The sequence below is a fragment of the Protomyctophum parallelum genome, assembly GCF_964188405.1.
Source record: "Protomyctophum parallelum genome assembly, chromosome: 20".
NCBI lineage: Eukaryota > Metazoa > Chordata > Actinopteri > Myctophiformes > Myctophidae > Protomyctophum > Protomyctophum parallelum.
In genome coordinates, this window is record NC_139718.1 from 41,923,948 (window position 1) to 41,943,360 (window position 19,413).

Sequence of the window (19,413 nt, forward strand, 5' to 3'; positions counted from 1 at the left end):
AATTGACCGAACTGTACGTTACTGTACAACATGCCAACTCACAGCCAACTCACAGCCGAGCCAACAACACATGAAACCAGCCATGTTATATTATTTACACGCCAATTACCATTTTAATTACTAAACACAATATTAGACGTAGGCTATAGCTGCAACTTTCAGAACACCATTCTCAAAGAGAGACCTGAAATGACGAGATATATATTTATAAATATAAAAAAGACACGAGATAAGAAATGAGAAAAGTATATCCTACGAAAACGGGAATTTAATTTAAAACTAATAATAGGTTACAACAATTAACAAGCTCTAATCTAAACTCAAATTAAGCGTAAAGCATAATCATTGATTATTATAACATTATTTTATTTACGCTATTATGTAATTTGAGTTCAGATAAGAAAGACAGCTATTTAATTCACAGTGAACAACAATTATTAAAACTACATCTGAGTTTTCTCATTCATTTAAATAACCGCTCTACTTTCTGACCAAGGTCACGGTGACTGCTAAAAATAAATCAACATAATAAATCAACATATTAGAAGATAATACCAATAACAGCCAACAGCATAAGTATAGGCCTAATAAACACAAAGATCAGATCGATGTCTGTTTCCACGCCGCGCGCTCTTCTCCGGGAAAAGAAGCGCACATATTATTGGCACCAATGCGCTCCGATCTGAACACTCAGTTTACTATGCGTCTCAGACATGCCAAATACAACTCACATAAGTAGTAGAGTCAAGACTCTCTGCTCCCCATGCAGTTGAAATTAAAAATCCCAGTTTCGTCCAGCGAGGCGACAGGAGACTCGTATCTGACGCATTCCGATTTCAGACTCAATTAATGATTCTATACAGCTGGTCAACCTGTGCTGTTGAACACACCTCCCTCCCTCTCTCTCTCTCTCTCTCTCTCTCTCTCTCTCTCTCCGTGCGTGTGCGTGCGTGCGTGCATGTGTCTCATAACTTCCTAAAAACTTTCATTTGCATCATGTGACTCCACTGTGACTCAGCAATGAAAAACAGAACACAAACAGGCTTCATTGCTTCAAAGTAACCCATATGTTACGATAAAACGACATGTATCGTTTTATCTCTGGTAAAGGTAAACAGAGGCTTCAATTTGGAATTGCATGCAGACTCCATGAAAATAAAATACATGATTTATGCATAAATAAATATCATTGAATTAAAACACAACAATGGGTGACACACACACTATAGACAGAGTTCAGCACCATGGACAGCGCCGCCTCCACGGACGGTCCACTCCACGGTCACACTTTTGAAGGATGCCCTGGCTGCACCCATCCTGCACACAGTCTGCCCCCCCAGTAAAGCCATCACCTTCAGGATGAAGAATAATAGCTTTATGGGCACAAAATATCAGTGGGTGGTGCAATTGCTTTTTTTGTGTAATTGTTTAGATGTATTTTATCTTTTTGCCTGACCAAACAAATTTCGTTCTGTGCTCGTATAATGACAATAAAACTCCTTGAACCTTGAACTCCCCCATTTAGGCTTCAACTAAAGCATTGATTGATTGATTGATTGATTGATTGATTGATTATTACTTTATTATTGATTGATTATGACATTATTATTGATTTATTATTCCATTATTAACAGTTTGCACGTACAGGCACAGGGAAGTAGGCCTACTGTACAATACAGGTCTGTTAAAAGGATGAAACCAAGAAAGCCTTTCTGCTTGTTTCCATTGTGTGAAAACAAGCCGACAAGTGTCAATGTTTTCAATGTATTGACCTGACCCCTCCCATCTATTACTATAAATTATTTCACACTTTCAAGAAAATTCCCTGTGATATGGTAAATAAATAACAAGGGTTACAAAGTAGTTTAAATTGCTTTCTAGATGCGATATTTATACACCATTTTATGTGGTTGACCATGGGTTGACCCCCTGGAAGCCCGTCAAGGACCCGCAGGGGGTCCCCGGACCCCAGGTTGAGAACCACAGAACTAGCGCCTGTCGTCGTCGTTGTTCTTCTTCGTTGGTGTTTTAGTCTCACTCGCTGCTGGACGACTGCACTCTCTCTCTCACAGAGCAGATTAATTATAGCTATTATCTGACAAACTATATCAATATTCCAACATGAGTTCCATTGGGACAGGGGTGAGTGGATGGAATGAAACGGCATGCTTGTTGCACTGCGGACACACAATGTTGTTTTGATATAAAACAGACCAATTTGACTATATTAATGTAAACACTGAAGTTGGACACTTTTAAGCTAGCCGGTGGGTTAGCCTGGTAGCATAGCTGCTGCTGAGTCACATAGAACTGCATGACTAGCATGTTTAGGCTAAGCTAGGCTAGGTTTAGCCAAGTTTCACGTCAAGATGGTATACTACACAATATTGATAGCCTTGGACCAAGACTGACATGTATTTATTTATCGATTAGACATGTCAGAAATGATTAATAATAATAAGAGTAATAATAAAATATCTGCAAGTCCTGGTCCGAGGCAAATGTTCTCCTAAAAAGTCTGTCCGGGCTAGGTTGGCTAGGCTAGGTGGAGGTGGTATGGTATTGAAATCAATTGAGACGAAAGTTCAGAAAGCAGACTTCATGATTGCTTGCGTGAATATTTAGAAGAGAAAAAAAAAACACAAAGCCGTTTATTTACTAATATACAGTATCAGTAAAAAAGAAAGGCACCCCAAATACGTCTTGAAACATGCTCATAAAGTTATGTCTGCCATCCTTGTCACTTTATGAACCATTTAAGTTATACGTATGGGCTGTGTTCAAAACTACACGCTCAGTATAATATTTTTCTTCCATGTTAATTCAGATATTGCTTTGCATTGTGGGGCATTCGGGGCAGAGTTCAGTGTACACTGACCTACTCTATGACACTGACTGTTGCATACACTAGTATTATTAATATTTCCAGAATGTCTAATTGATTTCATGTAATATTCAAGTATTTTTTTGGACATGCAAGTATGTCTCATGCTAATATGGCATACTGAATTAGTATGTTGGTATGGAATTTCTGATGCAGCTGTGTTCTATTAACTACTTAAGGACCCCTGCCCCTGGGGGGTCCCGGGCCCGGACGGCCGGACCCTAAGCTGCAAGAAAAAAATCACACACGTGTGAACTGAGTGGTGCAATTCCCCCCCCCCTCTCTCTCTCTCTCTCTCTCTCTCACTCTCTCTCATTAGAGTCACTACCCCTCTCACTGTTTCTGGCGCCCCCTACTGCTATTATTAAGTCACATACTCATGCTCACACACACAGACACACAGACACACAAACAAGTACGAGGACATTGCAAGCTGGTTGTAGGAGTGGTTGCACCACTCAAAAAACTAAATGATTAATACAATCAGATCAGACTTCTATGTTCGGATGTATGGGATGTCAACGGTTGGTATTGCAACTCCAGATTTCAGATATTAAAAATAGGCTGTTCTGTCTACAGAACGACAGTCTGTCTGTTCTGTCTAAAGCAGTGCTTTTCAAGCAGTGGTCTGGGGACCACCAGTGGTCCTTGAGGGGGATCCAGCTGGTCCCCAGCTAAATGATGCAGAGTTGGTAACCAAATGGACCCTTCTAGATCTTTAACTCTCAAGAGTTACATTAATGTTAAACGTATGCATTCATTAATTTAAAAGAAGTCTATACACAATTAGAGAATGTAGAATAATAATTAATTTTGATCAACTTTTGCCTATTGTCTCTGCTGTGGTACGAGCATCATACGGCATGGCATTGTGGACAAAATCTTATTCAACGACATAGTCTGGGTCTGAGAAATCTCATCAAATGGTGGTCTGTGCGGCTCAAATGCCGAATGAATAATGGTCCTTGACATGGAACGGGTTGACAACCACTGGTCCAAAGTATGACCTGTCTGTTCTGTCTAAAGTATGACCTGTCTCTCTGTTCTGTCTACAGTATGACCTGTCGGCCTCCACATTCTCTCCCGATGGCAGGGTGTTCCAGGTGGAATATGCCATGAAGGCTGTGGAAAATAGCAGGTCAGCATCAACATGTCCTCTCACATCACGATCACATCAAACCAAGCTTCCGCTGTATAGCACATTTACACCAACCCAAGCTGACCAATTTTTGATTGATTTATTAACAGTTTGCAGAATTACAGTACATTTCAAGTACAACTCAATACAACAACTGTTAACTGTGAGTGGACGACACCATAAAGCATTACACTTGTTTACAATAGTGCCCACCAAAGTGCTGTACGTGGTTAAAACAAAACAAATATAGCATCAAAACAAATAAAACGCCAACAAATAAAATGCCTTGGCACAGAATTAAATATGCAGAGTTAAAAACATATTAGTTTTAGCTTGAGTGCAATTCAACTAAGGGTACAGGCTTTAGTTTAGACATGCTATTGGTCCGACTGTCATTAGACCGACAACCTACCTCAAACCCTACCCTAACCGCAAGCACGGGAGCAGCTCATTTTCGACCGCAAGTCCGACCGTTGTTTCTGCATGTCGGTCCGTTAATGTGTCTACACTGCATGTGCAGTGCTGATTCAAGACTATTTTAACACCCCATTGTGGTAGGGTTATTGCTATCCCCTATCAATGTGTCAAGCTAAATTCATATCAATTCCAGCTGGATGATTCCAAATGAGCTTAAACACTGTTACATTTGTGTTAAGCCCAGATTCCATTATTATTATTGTTAGCTGTCAGCTATCAGGAGGAGGCAACAGCTAGGGGGTGCAGGCCAACAGAGTTTTGGAACGGATATTATGGACTACAGTTTTATTAAGGAAAGATTGGCATGTCAACGCCGCAACAGTGGCAACACGTGTTCGGGTGTCAATCAAATCAACTGCGTCAGACATCTCCCACATCATTTCAGACCAAGACAAGTTGTGTTGAGCGTCTTTTCCCTGCAATCCCATTTATGTCACAACAGACAACATTTATAGGTGGGTCTGGTTTGGAGTAGCCTAATTTAAAACGCTGTCCGATTTTGTTTTGAGCGAATATTAATACCTCGCGCTATTGTAACAGCCAGGTGCATCGTACGTGCATTGCTCAGATCAGGGGAGAGAGGGAGAGAGTCGGATAACTGGAACTGAGAAGTAGAGGAAAATAAATCCTGCACACTGTCTTTATTGAGCAACGTTTCGGTCGTCAGACCTTCATCAGGCATGATGCCCTGATGATGCCTGATGTCTGATGACCGAAACGGTCGTTCCATATATTATTAAACAAATTCCAAGTTAACTGACGATAGATTTAATATATGATGAATTGAAAGGTTCAACTTCCAGCCGCTCCACACCACGCAGCAACTGTGCGCCTCCCCAGTCCCCAAGCCATGAGTTAACATTATTGCTTGATTGATTGATTGATTTAAGTTTGTATTAACAGTTTGCAGAATTACAGTAGATTTGCACAACTCAATACAAAAACTGTTAACTGTTACTCTGTGAGTGGACGACACCATAAAGCATTACACTTGTTTACAAGAGAGTCCACCGTTTTCAATTCATCATATCATTTTGTACACTTTTATGCACTTCTATAAAGCCAAAAACAGGAAATCATCATAAAGGAGGTAAAAAGGGGGAAAAACGTATACAGTGAGGGGGGAAAGGGGTGGGTGGGGGTGGGTGGAGTCAAGGGATTTACATGTCTTAATGACAGTTGGTAGGGCGTTCCACATTTTTGTGGCATAGGAGTGAAATGAATTTAAGTGGGGACCCTCTTGTAAACAAGTGTAAACAAGACCCAGTAATATTATTGGGTATATCTACAGTGTCTGAATTGTAACAGGGTTTGTTCCCCAGGTGGAGATCTACAATGGACTACTGTACATAATCTGAATCCTACAGTATCGCCTCCCACTAGGTTTCCGGTCCGACTGAGAATTTGTGATAAGTACTGGCAGCAAGTTTAAGGGAATCTGTTGCCTTGGCCTGATGATATAATGTTGATAAGGCTCGCCTTGTTGATGCTTTGCTGCTAGGGGGGTTCAAAATAAAAAAATTATTGGTCATTTCCGCGATTACGTCCGAGATTCCGTTAACACGGATTTCATATGGCTCTAATAGAGTGTCCAGGATTACATGATTAAGATAATTGACACTGGGTGAAAAAAAGAGTTGCAAAATCATGGGATAAAAATAATAATAATAATTGAGATCACGATTCTCAATGTTTTTTCCATCAAAAATATGTATTGTCTTTAGTCTGTAGTAGCTGAACATTACTACATTCAAAATGCAGCACCTGGATGATTTGGAGCCATAACTACTGTGGCTTTCAACAGACATGACGCCTTAAGTCAGACAACAGTGCGGTGAAGATTTATCTATTTCCACGGACATATGAATTGACCATTACAGGCAGGGCTCGACGCTTAGCATTTTTCCAAGTAGCACGTGTGCTACTAAGTAGCACACAAATTATTTTAGGAGCATGATGAAAAGTTATCAAATAATGTGTTTTTGAGGGGCACTAGCCCCTCCTATATACAGCTTTAGTCCCCACACGTACAGGCAACAGGCATTCTGATTGGCCAGTATGAGATGATTCATGATGTATAATAAGAGTGCCCCTCACTTCACACAGGTGTGATTTTTCTTTAATAAAGTGATATGAGGTAGGGGCGCGCAATATGGCAAAATATTATATCACAATATCTTTTCAGAAATGATCACAATATTGATATTCATCTGGATATCATTTTTATGTTTGTTTTTATATAATCTATATAATCAATTTGTTTTTATACTGATAGACTTAGTTTTGTATGCAGAATTGTAGATGGATAATCAATTCATTTTATGAATGGATGGACAGACAGACAGACTATCCGTTTTTATCTTTTTATCATGTGAGTGTGACATTTAGTGCAGAAGCTACTCGATGGTGAATTAGTATTGTAACATTCTCCTTGGCTTTGACTGCTTCATTTCAGACAGAACATCGGACATATTGGCTACACCTCGGAGTGGTGGAAGGAGGTGGTGGGGGCATCTTTGCCTTTTTTCCGTTGCTCGTTATGCAGGCCACTGACTAGCTCTGGTCCATAGCTCTAGTCCATAGCTCTAGTCTAATGCGTTGCATTTAGAGCTATGGACCTGAGCTAGACACTGACTAATATATCATTCGTATTGCGCTGTGCACACGCTTGTGTAAGCGAGGTGCTAAGCAAGGGTTGTTTTGGTATATCAATCAATCTGTCCACTCCATGTGCATGCGCACATGCACTCTTTGCGTGCACGGCTGCACACTGTTACACCCACGTTTGGTTTAAAAGTTATATCAAGTGTTGAAGTGATGTTTTAACATTACAAACTTTCTAAATAACTTTAGTATTCAACGTGTCGGGGTCCTAGCAACTCCCCAACTCCCCAATGTCTCCCCAGTGGCTGCTTTTTCTCCCCGGTGTCTGCCCAGTGCCTCCCCAGGGTCTCCCCAGTGTCCCCCGAGTGCCTCGCCAGTGTCTCCCCAGTGTCTCCCTGAGTGCCTCCCCAGTGTCTCCCCAATGTCTCCCCAATGTCTCCCCGAGTGTCTCCCCAGTGTCTTCCCAGTGTCTCCCCAGTGTCTTCCCTGTGCCTCCCCAGTGTCTCCCCAGTGTCTCCCCAGTGTCTTCCCTGTGCCTCCCCAGTGTCTTCTCAGTGCCTCCCCAGTGTCCCCCCAGTGTCTCCAATAGCAATACAAGAGCAATAATACAAATTAATCTTAATTTATTAATCAAATTAATTCATTAATTCATTAAATTAATTAATTAATCAGAAGGCCCCCCCGCTCCCAGCACCATGCCAAAGCCTTTTCCTGCAGGAAACACTGAAGGTTCAAGGTAGTCTTTATTTGTCTCCCTTGGGAGAAATGTGTCTTGGAGACAGAGTCACAGCTGCATACAAATAACAGACACGTTCACATAACGAAAAGGAAAAACACCATGAAACACCAACACCCACATACACAAAACAGAGATATTGCACACATTCCCTTGATAAAGTGCAACTAGTCAAAAAAGTGCTTTTGGCATTCCCTGAATATCTGAGTCATTAAAGTGCATTCGGCAATTTCTATGAGGTGGGGGGAGATTTACCCTCTTGGTTAGTGTGTGTTGAGTCATATGATCAAAGAGGGAACAGGTGGTTTGTCTGAAACAAGTTCATGATAGATGGTAACATTTTTATGTAACTTAATTAATTGTATAATACTTGTTTATCTTGTATTATGCTATCGTACAACTAGTTTGTGCTGCTAGCCAATTTACAGCAAAACTACACCCCTCTTTATGGGACCCTAAACCAGTGATAATGTATAACATTAATTTATATAAGATAATCGATTAAAATATATGCATTTTTACTTTAAAACCTTATCAAATGGATCTGTGTGTGTCTTGTGTGTGTTTACAGCACAGCCATAGCAATTCGCTGTAAAGATGGGGTCGTGTTTGGAGTGGAGAAATTGGTTCTGTCTAAGCTTTACGAGGAAGGTTCCAACAAACGCATCTTCAACATCGACAGACACGTTGGCATGGTAAGACCTTCATCTCTAACATTTCAATAATTGATAAAGCCTCTTAGAAGCGTGGTTGCCAACTCGCTCGCGTTTTACTTTCTCATAAAGAAAATACCTACTCTACTATAACTATAATAATGGTCATCTAGTTTGGCTGGGTAAATGGAGAGGAAGAATTTCACCTATGCACTGCAAATGTGCTTGACAAATGTGCCTGCCACCACAATTCCAACATCATAGTGTGTTAATCCCAATAAGACAACCTTTGTTGGTTCATAATAACACAAGTTTATTCCTGGCACTCTACCATTCAGCCTGCATGTCAACAAAGCAGACACATCTCTAGAACAGCCTATTGCGGTCCTCACTTTCACAATAATAGTCTCTCCATAGGCCATTCTCCCTTATTAATTACTTTCAGTAAGTTTCCCTTGTCCTTCAGTTAGGGTTTTGAGTAACTGAACCCTTTTGGCTTGAACAGAGTCTCTTTTCATCTGAGCTGTGGTCACAGCGACGGCACATCACAGTCCTTATCTCGCCACTAGAACGCGGCTGGATCCACTTTGGAAACATTTCACCCCGTACAGTAGCAGTACAGTATGTCCTTAACTCTGTTGTACCAGTAGAGAGAAGCATCTTCCAGACCGCAGATGCACTTAAGATTCCATAATGTAATTCCCTGCAAAATGCACGTTTTATGTCCCTCGAACGAGGTGTCCACTGTCTTTGACAAATCACTGTCACAAGATTTATTGTGACATTTACAGCTTTATTGTCTCATCACAGTTTTACAAGAAAAAAGTGTGAAGTTATTTGTTGTGCATAGTTCCGATTGTGAATAAAAGAAAGGGAAGAAGAGGTGGGGGGGAGGGGAGGGTTCAAGGAGATCAAGGCAGGATTCTTTTTAAAGACGTTGTCTGAAACATTTGTTTCCACTTCAAGGTTCTCAACTCTTGACATATCAGCTGACTGTACTTCCTGCAACGTTTGGTGGGTTCAATATAATGCAAATTGTATCGGTTTCTGCACTTCGCCTACACACCCCAATACTTCAGCTGTGTGCAAACACCTCTGTCTTTGTGTTTCACAATTTGCCAGACTGACGCCTGTTCTCGGTACCACCACGAGTATCTATGTTGTCAGTTGTGTGTCCTGTTTAATTTTGCACCACATAATCAGCCATTTGTGTTGGCTCCATTTGTCCCAACGAAAAGTTGATTGACAGGCCGCACACTTAGATCTACGACCTTGCCTTTTACCTTAACCCATTCTGACCTGAGATCAGATTCATACAAGGTTTCCGCCGGACACACACTGGTCTGATGAACCCATTCTGACCTGAGATCAGATTCAAAAAATGTCAGTCGTTCTTCGATTTTTCAAAAATAGCAGACCTACAAGCTCGTATCGCGCCACTCGGTGGCGCGATATGAGCTTGTAGATCTGCTATTTTTAAATAGCTAAAGCATAACATGATGCTGACACCAAAATGGGTGCCCGTTCAGAATGGGTTAAGTGATTTGCGCCTCAACAGTGAATCACATCTCACACCGGTCATAGTTAACAGGAAACAGTATTAACTCAACAGTCTGTGTACTAGTTAAGCTGTTACCCAAACATACTAGTAAGTGAAGTGTTGTAAACTCTGCATTTTAGTACACATTGTGTTGGTAAACCTAACACAGCATACTGTTAAACAGTAAACACAGCTGAGTGTTGGCACAAAGCCTACCTAAAAAATAAAGTGGGAGAGAGCCGAGCCTGGCCTATGGCCTAGCCCTAGGAAGGGAGTCGAGGCTTCTGGAGATCCGTTGCCCCCATCAGGTCACTTTGATGTACTGTATCCTTGAAATAAATAAAAGCAACAGAGAACGGTATCTTGAACAAGCCTATAATGGATGGCTTGATTGGTTTAACTGTTTGTGTACAGGCTGTAGCAGGTCTGCTGGCTGATGCACGCTCTCTGTCTGAGGTTGCCAGAGAAGAGGCCTCTAACTTCAGATCCAGCTATGGATACGACATCCCTCTGAAGGTGAATATTATCTATTGGTCTGAGAACACGGAGGAATCACATGCTTGGCCGTGTAGTTTGGTTCATTCTCCACCTTTTATCATTTGAAGGACCTCCAATTGGATTTTCTTTAGGCTACTTCACTGTTTTAGCTTTGATTCATTGATTGAATAGTTTGACGATTCAAAGGTGCATGGGAGGAGTTCAAAACATTCCAAATGGATAAAATAGAAAGCCAGGCGTGTTTCCATTGTAGTCCATTTTAAACATTCAAAAAGTTCTCTTTACAAAACAATTGAACTGTGTGTGTCTCTGTGTCTGTGTGTGTGTGTGTGTGTGTGTGTGTGTGTGTGTGTCCAGCACCTATCTGACAGAGTAGCCATGTATGTCCACGCCTACACGCTATACAGTGCTGTCAGACCCTTCGGATGCAGGTGAGAACCACAGAATATGAATACACAATCACATGAGCCACTTTAAACTTTCAAAGGTAGCAGATCTTCAAGCTCGCACTGGGTTGTTTTGTTGTGTCACACATTGCAAGCTTGTAGATCCTGTATTTTTAGTATTCGTTATTCAACAAAGTGTATAGGTCTGAAAGCTTTGCTATAATGTAACCTTTTTAGAGAATAAATGTTTTTACCTATCTGTATGTTAATACAACTAACACACACACACACACACTACTGCAGTCGTAGTATTTGGTCTCCCTGCTCTTCTATTGAGAACATTTTGATTATATTCTGTGGACATTTTATGAGTCACGCTTCAACGACGTTAGGAGTCATATTTTTTGTCATTTTTACAGATTTAACTCCCATTTCATCTTATATGGTTATGATATGGTTATGTTCATGTAGAAAATGTATCTGAAAGAAATAAACACAATTCTAAATCTGAAAATTCCAAAGAGTTAAGCAAAAAGTGTAAAGATAAAGTAAATTAAATGGCACCAAATTACATTACAGTGCTGAGTTCTAACTGCGTCCCTGGGACCCCCAGAAAGGTCCGCGGATGGGTCCATTATCAAAGATCTTCGTTTTGGGATGAAAAATGCACCCCATTATTTGCGTCACTGGGTGCTTCCTGAAAGTCAAAAAGCCATAGCTCAGTAAGCTCACCTAAGAAAGCAGGCATGCTCTAGTAGCAGCAGTTGCCCAGGGGACCCGGGTTCGAATCTCAAGTAGGACATGACATTTGACAGGGTGAAGCTTTTAAGTGGCTAAAACGCCCATGATGTCAACAATACATGTCTATTCTTCTCTGCTTCCTCACAGCTTCATCATGGGTTCCCACGATAAAGACGAAGGTCCTCAACTCTACATGGTCGACCCCTCTGGAATCTCACATGTAAATCCTCACAACATGATTCACAACAGAAAGTCAATGTATTCCTCATACACGTCGGACACAATACAACTAGGTTTCTATGGATATATTTAATAGAGGTGGACAGATGTAGATTTGGGTTTACCTGCCCTATAAGAGATACTATTCCCCTGACCAGGTGACACTGTCAGACTCTGCCCCTTATCAGAATGATTGATTTACTGGTACAAACCAACGTATCTGTATATAAGGTATAGTCACCAATACGCCATGACACTTTCATGGACGCTTTCAGGGGAGGCAAACCTTGCACCGGAAGTTCCATGAATACATGGCAGGGATGAAGCCGGCTGGACCAACTCATGAACAAACATTATTATTATTATTTATTTATTTTTGATATATTTTTTTTGCGGCTTACGCCTTTTATTGATTTTTTAAGGGACAGATAGTAGGCTGACAGGAAACGGGAGAGAGATGGGGGGATGACATGCGGTAAAGGCCGTGTCGGGTCCGGGAGTCGAACCCGCGGCACACCGCGACTGGATCACCAGTCCGGTGCCCAGACCGTTACGCTACGGCCTGGGCCAACATTATTTATTAACCATTGAGACCTTTGTCATATAATTGGTTCAGGAATATAGAAGAAGACGGGTCACAGGTTGTTTTCTAATCATTTGCTTTTCGATGTGCACAGTACATTTTATTGAGGATCTAAACAGCAGCAGGTATTGTTTCTGTTTTAGAGGTATCGTGAGATTTCTCACTGCCAGACATTTAATGACAGTCTTGCGGTACTTGTCACGTCCAGAAATGTATTTGTGCTCTTTAGATACCTCTATAAAATTTCACAGCGTACACATCGAAAAGCAACACAGCAGACAATGTGTTGTCTTCTCTTATTTCCAAGAAGCGAAAGATGGTCTCAGTCATTCAGAAATAGTATTTGTTTATGAGCTGGTCACTGGGCTCTCATCGACTCCAATATATTCACTGTACTGGGTGTAGTTTGGCTCCCATGGTGCGACGAATCTGCCGCCTGGAATTGCATGATGGCGAAAATGGCATCTGTCCTTACTTTCTTTTTCAGATACCTTGGTACAAACCAGACTTGATATGTCATAATGTAATTCCAGGATTAATCCTAGTGATTTTCTTGAGGCCATTGCTTCTACTCTAGCACCACCCTCTGACCAGTGTCCACTTGGGTATACAGGCTGCAAAGGACGCTTCAGCACGTCAATAAGAACCAAGTGATGTCATTGCGAAGCGAACGAACGAACGCAGTGCCTTGCCAAAGTTCCCTTTGAGCGGTTTTTGAATGTTTTCATCATTGCAGAGAGACCCATGTTAATATAGTCATAGTGTGATTGATCAGACACTCGTTGAGCTAGGGCTTTATGTTGCTTTATTTCCTAACTGTAAATGTTTTCTTCAGGGCTACTGGGGCTGTGCCATTGGCAAAGCCAAGCAGGCAGCTAAGACAGAGATAGAAAAGCTTCAGGTAAGAGATTTGCTTTTATTCTATGAAATGAATCATAGTGTGACTGAATTACTGGATAATTTGTTCATAGTTTCATCATGTAGCGCTGACTTCAAAGGGTTTTCATGATATTTAATATTCAACATGACTGCTTATACCAGCCTTTGTTCTCCTCCTACCGTGTCCATTATTTTCCTCGTTTGTTAAATTATTGTACCAAAGTCCTGCTGTCAAACCCACGCCTCCTGGCTCACAAAGATTTGTTTCCCATTCTAAATCCCATGGATGTTTTTCAAAAATGTAATATCAGAACCATGTTCCAGAAATACAATTCTTATACAAAGTCTGGTGATTCTGATAGTTGGTTCTGTATCGTGTATGATATTTAGTTTTATTCAGTCTTGTGTTTGGAGAAAACTGAATTAATTATAGCGTTATAGGGTTGGACAACTGTCCTCCACTGAAGCTCCGTCAAATAATTCCTGAGATTCCTTTTATATTTTTTCATCATTAATTTAACTTTTGTTATCTGTGTTTTATTTGATGAAACAACTCAGAACTTACGACGTTACTCCTACATAAAGAACAGGTCTAATGCAGTAATTAAATTCAATGTCAAACGTTACTTTTGTAACGGTTGATATTTTGGAACACAGTTTTTATACTAGATTCTTTTAAGGCATTTCAATGTAGTAGGCATGGCAGAATGGCGTTTTTGAATGATTTATTGAAAATTCTCTGTTGTGAATGTGTGACAACGAAAGACCTTCAGAGAAAGCTTGACTTCACGTGGAATTCTGGCAGAGGGTTAATACTAGATAATACCGGGGAACATGGTTTTTGATATCGGACTTCCGTACTCTACTTATTATACAGCTTGAATGTTTGATTCTGATTGTTAAATGTGTTTCTAATGTTTCAAATTAACCAGATGAAAGACCTGACCTGTAGAGAGCTGGTGAAGGAGGTCGCTAAGATGTAAGGGACGCACGCACGCACACACGCACACACACACACACACACACACACATTTGCACACAGAGTGTTACTGACAGTGTTACTGACACTGTTTGTTAGTAGCCAAAAAGCTCATGCATTGCTATGTGATCAATGCCTTTGAGCTGATTTTTACCCCTTTTTATCCCCAATCCAGTCGGACTCATTATGCCAGTAAATTCCTCCCCACATATATTTCTGTGTGTTGTCTGTGTCACTGTTGTCGTATCCCACTGGCTCACCTGCCAGTGAGGAGCCCCCACCGGGAGGACGTAGCCATACGTAGAGCCTTTGTCCCACTCCTCCTGCCACAGGAGTACGTGCAGTGACAATCCTCACCCTCCCCGCCCAGCTTCCAAATGTGTTTGTGTGTAGACGCCCGACAAAGCCGGCTGCACCAACGGTGGAGTCGACCACACAACCTTCGTGGTTGTGGGCAGGGACTTGCCTGTCACTGTCACTGACCATCTTGGTCATGTTGGTATGTTTGATAGAGTTGTCCCCCAAACCAGTGGTTCCCAAAGTGGGGTCCGGGGACCCCCAGGGGTCCTTGAGGGAGTTCCAGGGGGTCCCCAGCTAAATGATAGTTGGGAACCTCTGAGTTAAATTAACATTGATTTTAAAATATGAATGTGAAACCCTGCACTTCAGGTTTGCGACCTTGTAGGTCGTCTATTTTTGCCAAATGCCTAATGAACATGAACACTAGTGTGACCCCAGTAGTCATGGCCAGTTACATGCTTGTGCCTCACCCGGCAGCGACATTTGCTACGACGGTCACATTCCCCCTTTTTATAGTGTAGTGGTCGCATGTACCCGTAACCCCTGTAGAACTAGCATGCTCATTCACTGGCTGCTCGGCGCTCGAGTGCAGTTGGCTTTTCTTACTCTTAGTCTGAGTTTTCAGCACCACCTTGTCAAATAATGTCATCTACTGTTATCTATACATTCTACCGCTCTAATAATAATTTACTATGTCGCCTCAGAGTATCTGATTATGATCCTTGGTCATTGATATGTAAATATTAGCTTAATTCGATTAAACGGCTGTGTTTTCATCACTTCCACGTTCACTCCTGATTAGATGACATGATCTGTGTGTTTTCTGTTACATAAATAGCTGGAGAGACGGTTACTGAACAAACAAGGAATATAGAGCTATTTAACACTTACATTTTAACAAAAATATATCACTTACGGCACCTTTTAATGAGCTGTAAAATATACTTTTTTCTTCATTTATAGTTTTTGTTAGAAGAGAGGATAGATGTAGGATAGAACAGGAAAAAAACAGATCAAAGAAAGATATGGATGTGAGTTAGCATGTGGAGTAGAAGGTATGTGCATTATGTTTACTACATCATACGCATCGTAAGCAGGTGTGGGCATGTCCTTTTAGGAACATTAGCATCATACAGGTGTATACATAACATGCCGCCTAGTAGTTTGTTCAAAGTCTTCCAAATATCCAATGCTTTGCAGACGGATATACATTTAAATATTAAACTCATGTTCATTATTGTTTTTCAGTATCTACATTGTCCATGATGAGGTCAAAGACAAGGCTTTTGAACTGGAACTCAGCTGGGTGGGAGAAGGTAAGATTATTAGTAATACAATTATACGTGCACATCTTGTGCTGCTGGTTTTCTATCCCACCACAGGACCTCTGGTACTGCTGTTTTTTCTATCCTACCAGGACCTCTAGCACTGCTGGCTTTCTGTTGTACCAGGTTTGAACTGGTACTGGTTTCGCATTCTGTGCTGAATGTATATGATGTCAGGATTCTCTTGGCTATCTGATCAACCTCCGGTTGTTAAATGAGGATGACTTAAAATGGGTGACGTGATAATATTATGACTCCCTGCCTGTGTGTCTGTTGTTACCCCAGTCACAGACGGACGACACCAGCTGGTTCCTAAAGACGTCAGAGAAGAAGCAGAGAAATACGCCAAGGTCAGTCACAATATTAACAATAATAATATTAACTTGGCGCATGTCTCTGATGTCCCTCGGTTATGCAATACCCGTTGCACCTGTAGTCCGAGTACTTAGGTTGCGTTCACACAGGGCAGATTAAACGATGCAGTCTACCATTCATTGTCAAAGGAAGCCAGCGGCATGACGTTGCAAAGGCTCAACGATGCATGTAGCTGCTCCAAATGAAGTCACAGCGCGCCTTTGCGTCGTTTCATCTGCCCGTGTGAACGCACCATTAGTGCAGTACCCATCGCAGTACTAGGAGGCCAGTCTAGATGTTGGTACTATATCATATTGATGACATCAGGGATCTCCATATGTGAGCATAAAAAGACGCATACAAAGATACTTGTGTTTTCGTTTCTGGACATCTGCCGATGTGACACATTTCCCATTCGGCACGACACATGTGCATCTCTTCTGTGACATGCATGCAAAGTTTAAAGTATCTCGCTCAGACGGTCCTAACCCCTTTTTAGATCGATTTAAACGCACTTTGAGTGCATGTTTGTTCGCACAGTTTCCTACCATGATACTCTTGACAGTGAAGCTGTCTCAAAGCGCTCAGAAAGGAAGACTTTTAACTCATTGGGTTAAGTACTGATTTGACTGATTTTTCTGAAGTGCCTCCAGGCCAAAGTACTCTCGTTCAAAAGAAATAGAACAAATCTATGGTGGTCTGTGCTGAACTATTGCTACTGCCATTTAGCGGTGGATGAGTTTTAAAAAGAACTGAGCTGCTTTTTACCAATATTAAAATCTACAACCTTACCTCACGTCTATGCGATGCGCTGTGAGGTTGTAGATCGACTATTGTTGGTATTTTGTTGCATTGTATTGATGGTAACACTGTTGTATGACAAAGTATACAAAAGGGCTTAAGTGTTTAATCGGAAAGATTGTTGGACAACCACTTCAGAGGCTATATACATCCACTTATGATAACAGCATTCCATGGTTGGCATGGGATATCACCTCAAACACTAGCCATGTGTTGTATGGAGAATATAGTGTGCTACCTTCAGGAAGGAGATACTGTATGGTGTCCCAGCATACAATAAGGTCAGACTAAAGAGGTCCTTTGTCCACCAGTCGACTTTGAGGCTTAATCAGGAGTTGTAGCCAGGGGTAGGCGAAGCGGTGGACATTGCTCTTGTCTTCGTGTCTTTTATATTATGTAATCTTGTTTTGTTTTTTGTCAAATGTGTGTATAAACCGTATTGTGCAGAATATAACTCTGTTTTTTTAGGATATTTCCATTGGGGAAAAAAACGTAGTCTTATATTCAGACCAATAGGGTATGTTCGGCTGCTGGGTCGCAAGACAAATTTCAGTGTGAACTGACAAAAATATCACATCATACACGCAGTGTTCATTAACATTTCATAACAGGTATATTTACTGTATAAACCCTACTACAACCATATTTTTCATCTGAAAGTGACAGAATATTTTTTTACAACTCGTGAAAGAAAATATTTGTCTTGGTTGAAGTAAAATACAAATGTCAAACATCTAGTCGTTGACAAAATGTATTGTTCAAAAAGAGTTGTCTGTGATTGTCTCACTTGTCTCGTCCCATACACAGGACTCATTGGAGGAAGAGGATGACTCTGACGAAGACAACATGTGAACACGGCACTGAGCGCGCACACACACACACACACACACACACACACACACACACACACCACACACATATATGTGCTCTTCCTGAGGGCTCTAATTTTTTTTGTATTCTGTTTTGTAGTTCATGGACCATCTTCAAACTTGACAATAAAATATGTTAAAAACTACAGTTTCTAGTTTGTGTTGTTGAACTAACGTAACACTACATGCTGAGTGACACACACGGTATAGCAGAGACGTCACACTTCATGTACAAAGTATGTTTTATGTGTTAGTAGTATGACAGTGCTGGATAGCCTGCATTGTATGCTTTAAATGTTTAAAGTGTGAAAAGGGGAGCATTTATGTTAAGCAAGTTAAGCAATATATGCTATGTGACAAAGAATAATGGAAGTGCACACTCACAGTAACTTTTCAAGAAGCTCCCAGTCGAGGCTTTATTTTAGACTAATGTTTTTTTTTTTTCTGACACGTTACGGTATCTACTTCTAATATTATTCTTTATCTTATTCCACTGTTGGTCCTGTGCCTGCCGTTCAGCAGATGTGCCCGTTTTATATTTCCTATAAATGCTCTCTGAATTGGTCATCCTCCCTATCTACGTGGCTGTATTGAACTGGACATGCAGTAGGATCTGAATCACAACACAGAGGATGAGAAGGCTTTAATGAGATGCCACGTATGCCTAAATAATAAGGCCTTTGAGTTTAGAGGGAATGGAATATAAGACGCAAAACGCACCATGACATAATATGCTACTGCAGAGTTATTTTTTGCTTCGCTTTTTGCGATACCGCCAGCACCTGATCTCACCAGCATTTACAACTGGTACCACCACGCCTACCCTCTGGGGTCATACCAGCCTCTGGAGATGGCAGACTGTCCAAGTTGATTTTCAGAAGTGTCATCTAAGAGACCATAGTGCAATGAATCATCTACTGTACAATCTGTAAGTTGCACTGTAACATCCCATATTCCACCCCAGGTCAGGTCTCGCAAACCCCAAGTGAGACCAAATACTGTATGTACCAGATATTACTGAACCAAGATGGACTGAATCCCCATTTGACTGTAGCTGATGCTGGGATTATGACTTTCAGGCAGTACTACTTGTCGGCCACTGGTAAGTGTCCTTAAGACCAAAACACACCAGGAGTCAGGAGACCAACCAACCATTGCAAGCTTTCATTTACAACTAAGAAGGCCTAGGTCTTAACATAATATGATATGGGGTGGTGGATAGCATAGCAGTCAGATGAACACATTTATGGTGAATAATTAAAACATTTTTACTCTGTCTTTGTGCCACATTAAATTATGTGGCACAAAAGCATATTATGTAAATAAAAAAATATGCAATATATAATGACATGAGAGAAAGAAGTCATTAAAAAAAACAAGGTACATTCGGTACCAAGTGAAGCCGAGCCACGCCTCCTTCCTTCCTGTGGACAGGCAGCCAGCCAAT

General features: G+C 41.1%; 1 protein-coding gene across 1 annotated transcript; it reads left to right on the top strand.

Moving 5' to 3' along the window:
* Positions 1-2,024: 2,024 nt before the first annotated feature.
* On the top strand, positions 2,025-18,114 carry psma3 (proteasome 20S subunit alpha 3). The gene is made up of 11 exons (XM_083792318.1): positions 2,025-2,142; positions 3,940-4,022; positions 8,411-8,534; positions 10,447-10,548; positions 10,888-10,961; positions 11,805-11,877; positions 13,295-13,360; positions 14,271-14,317; positions 15,866-15,933; positions 16,228-16,292; positions 17,905-18,114. The coding sequence occupies exons 1-11, from the start codon at positions 2,122-2,124 to the stop codon at positions 17,947-17,949; spliced, it is 768 nt and encodes a 255-aa protein (XP_083648444.1). The 5' UTR covers positions 2,025-2,121; the 3' UTR covers positions 17,950-18,114.
* Positions 18,115-19,413: the final 1,299 nt, after the last annotated feature.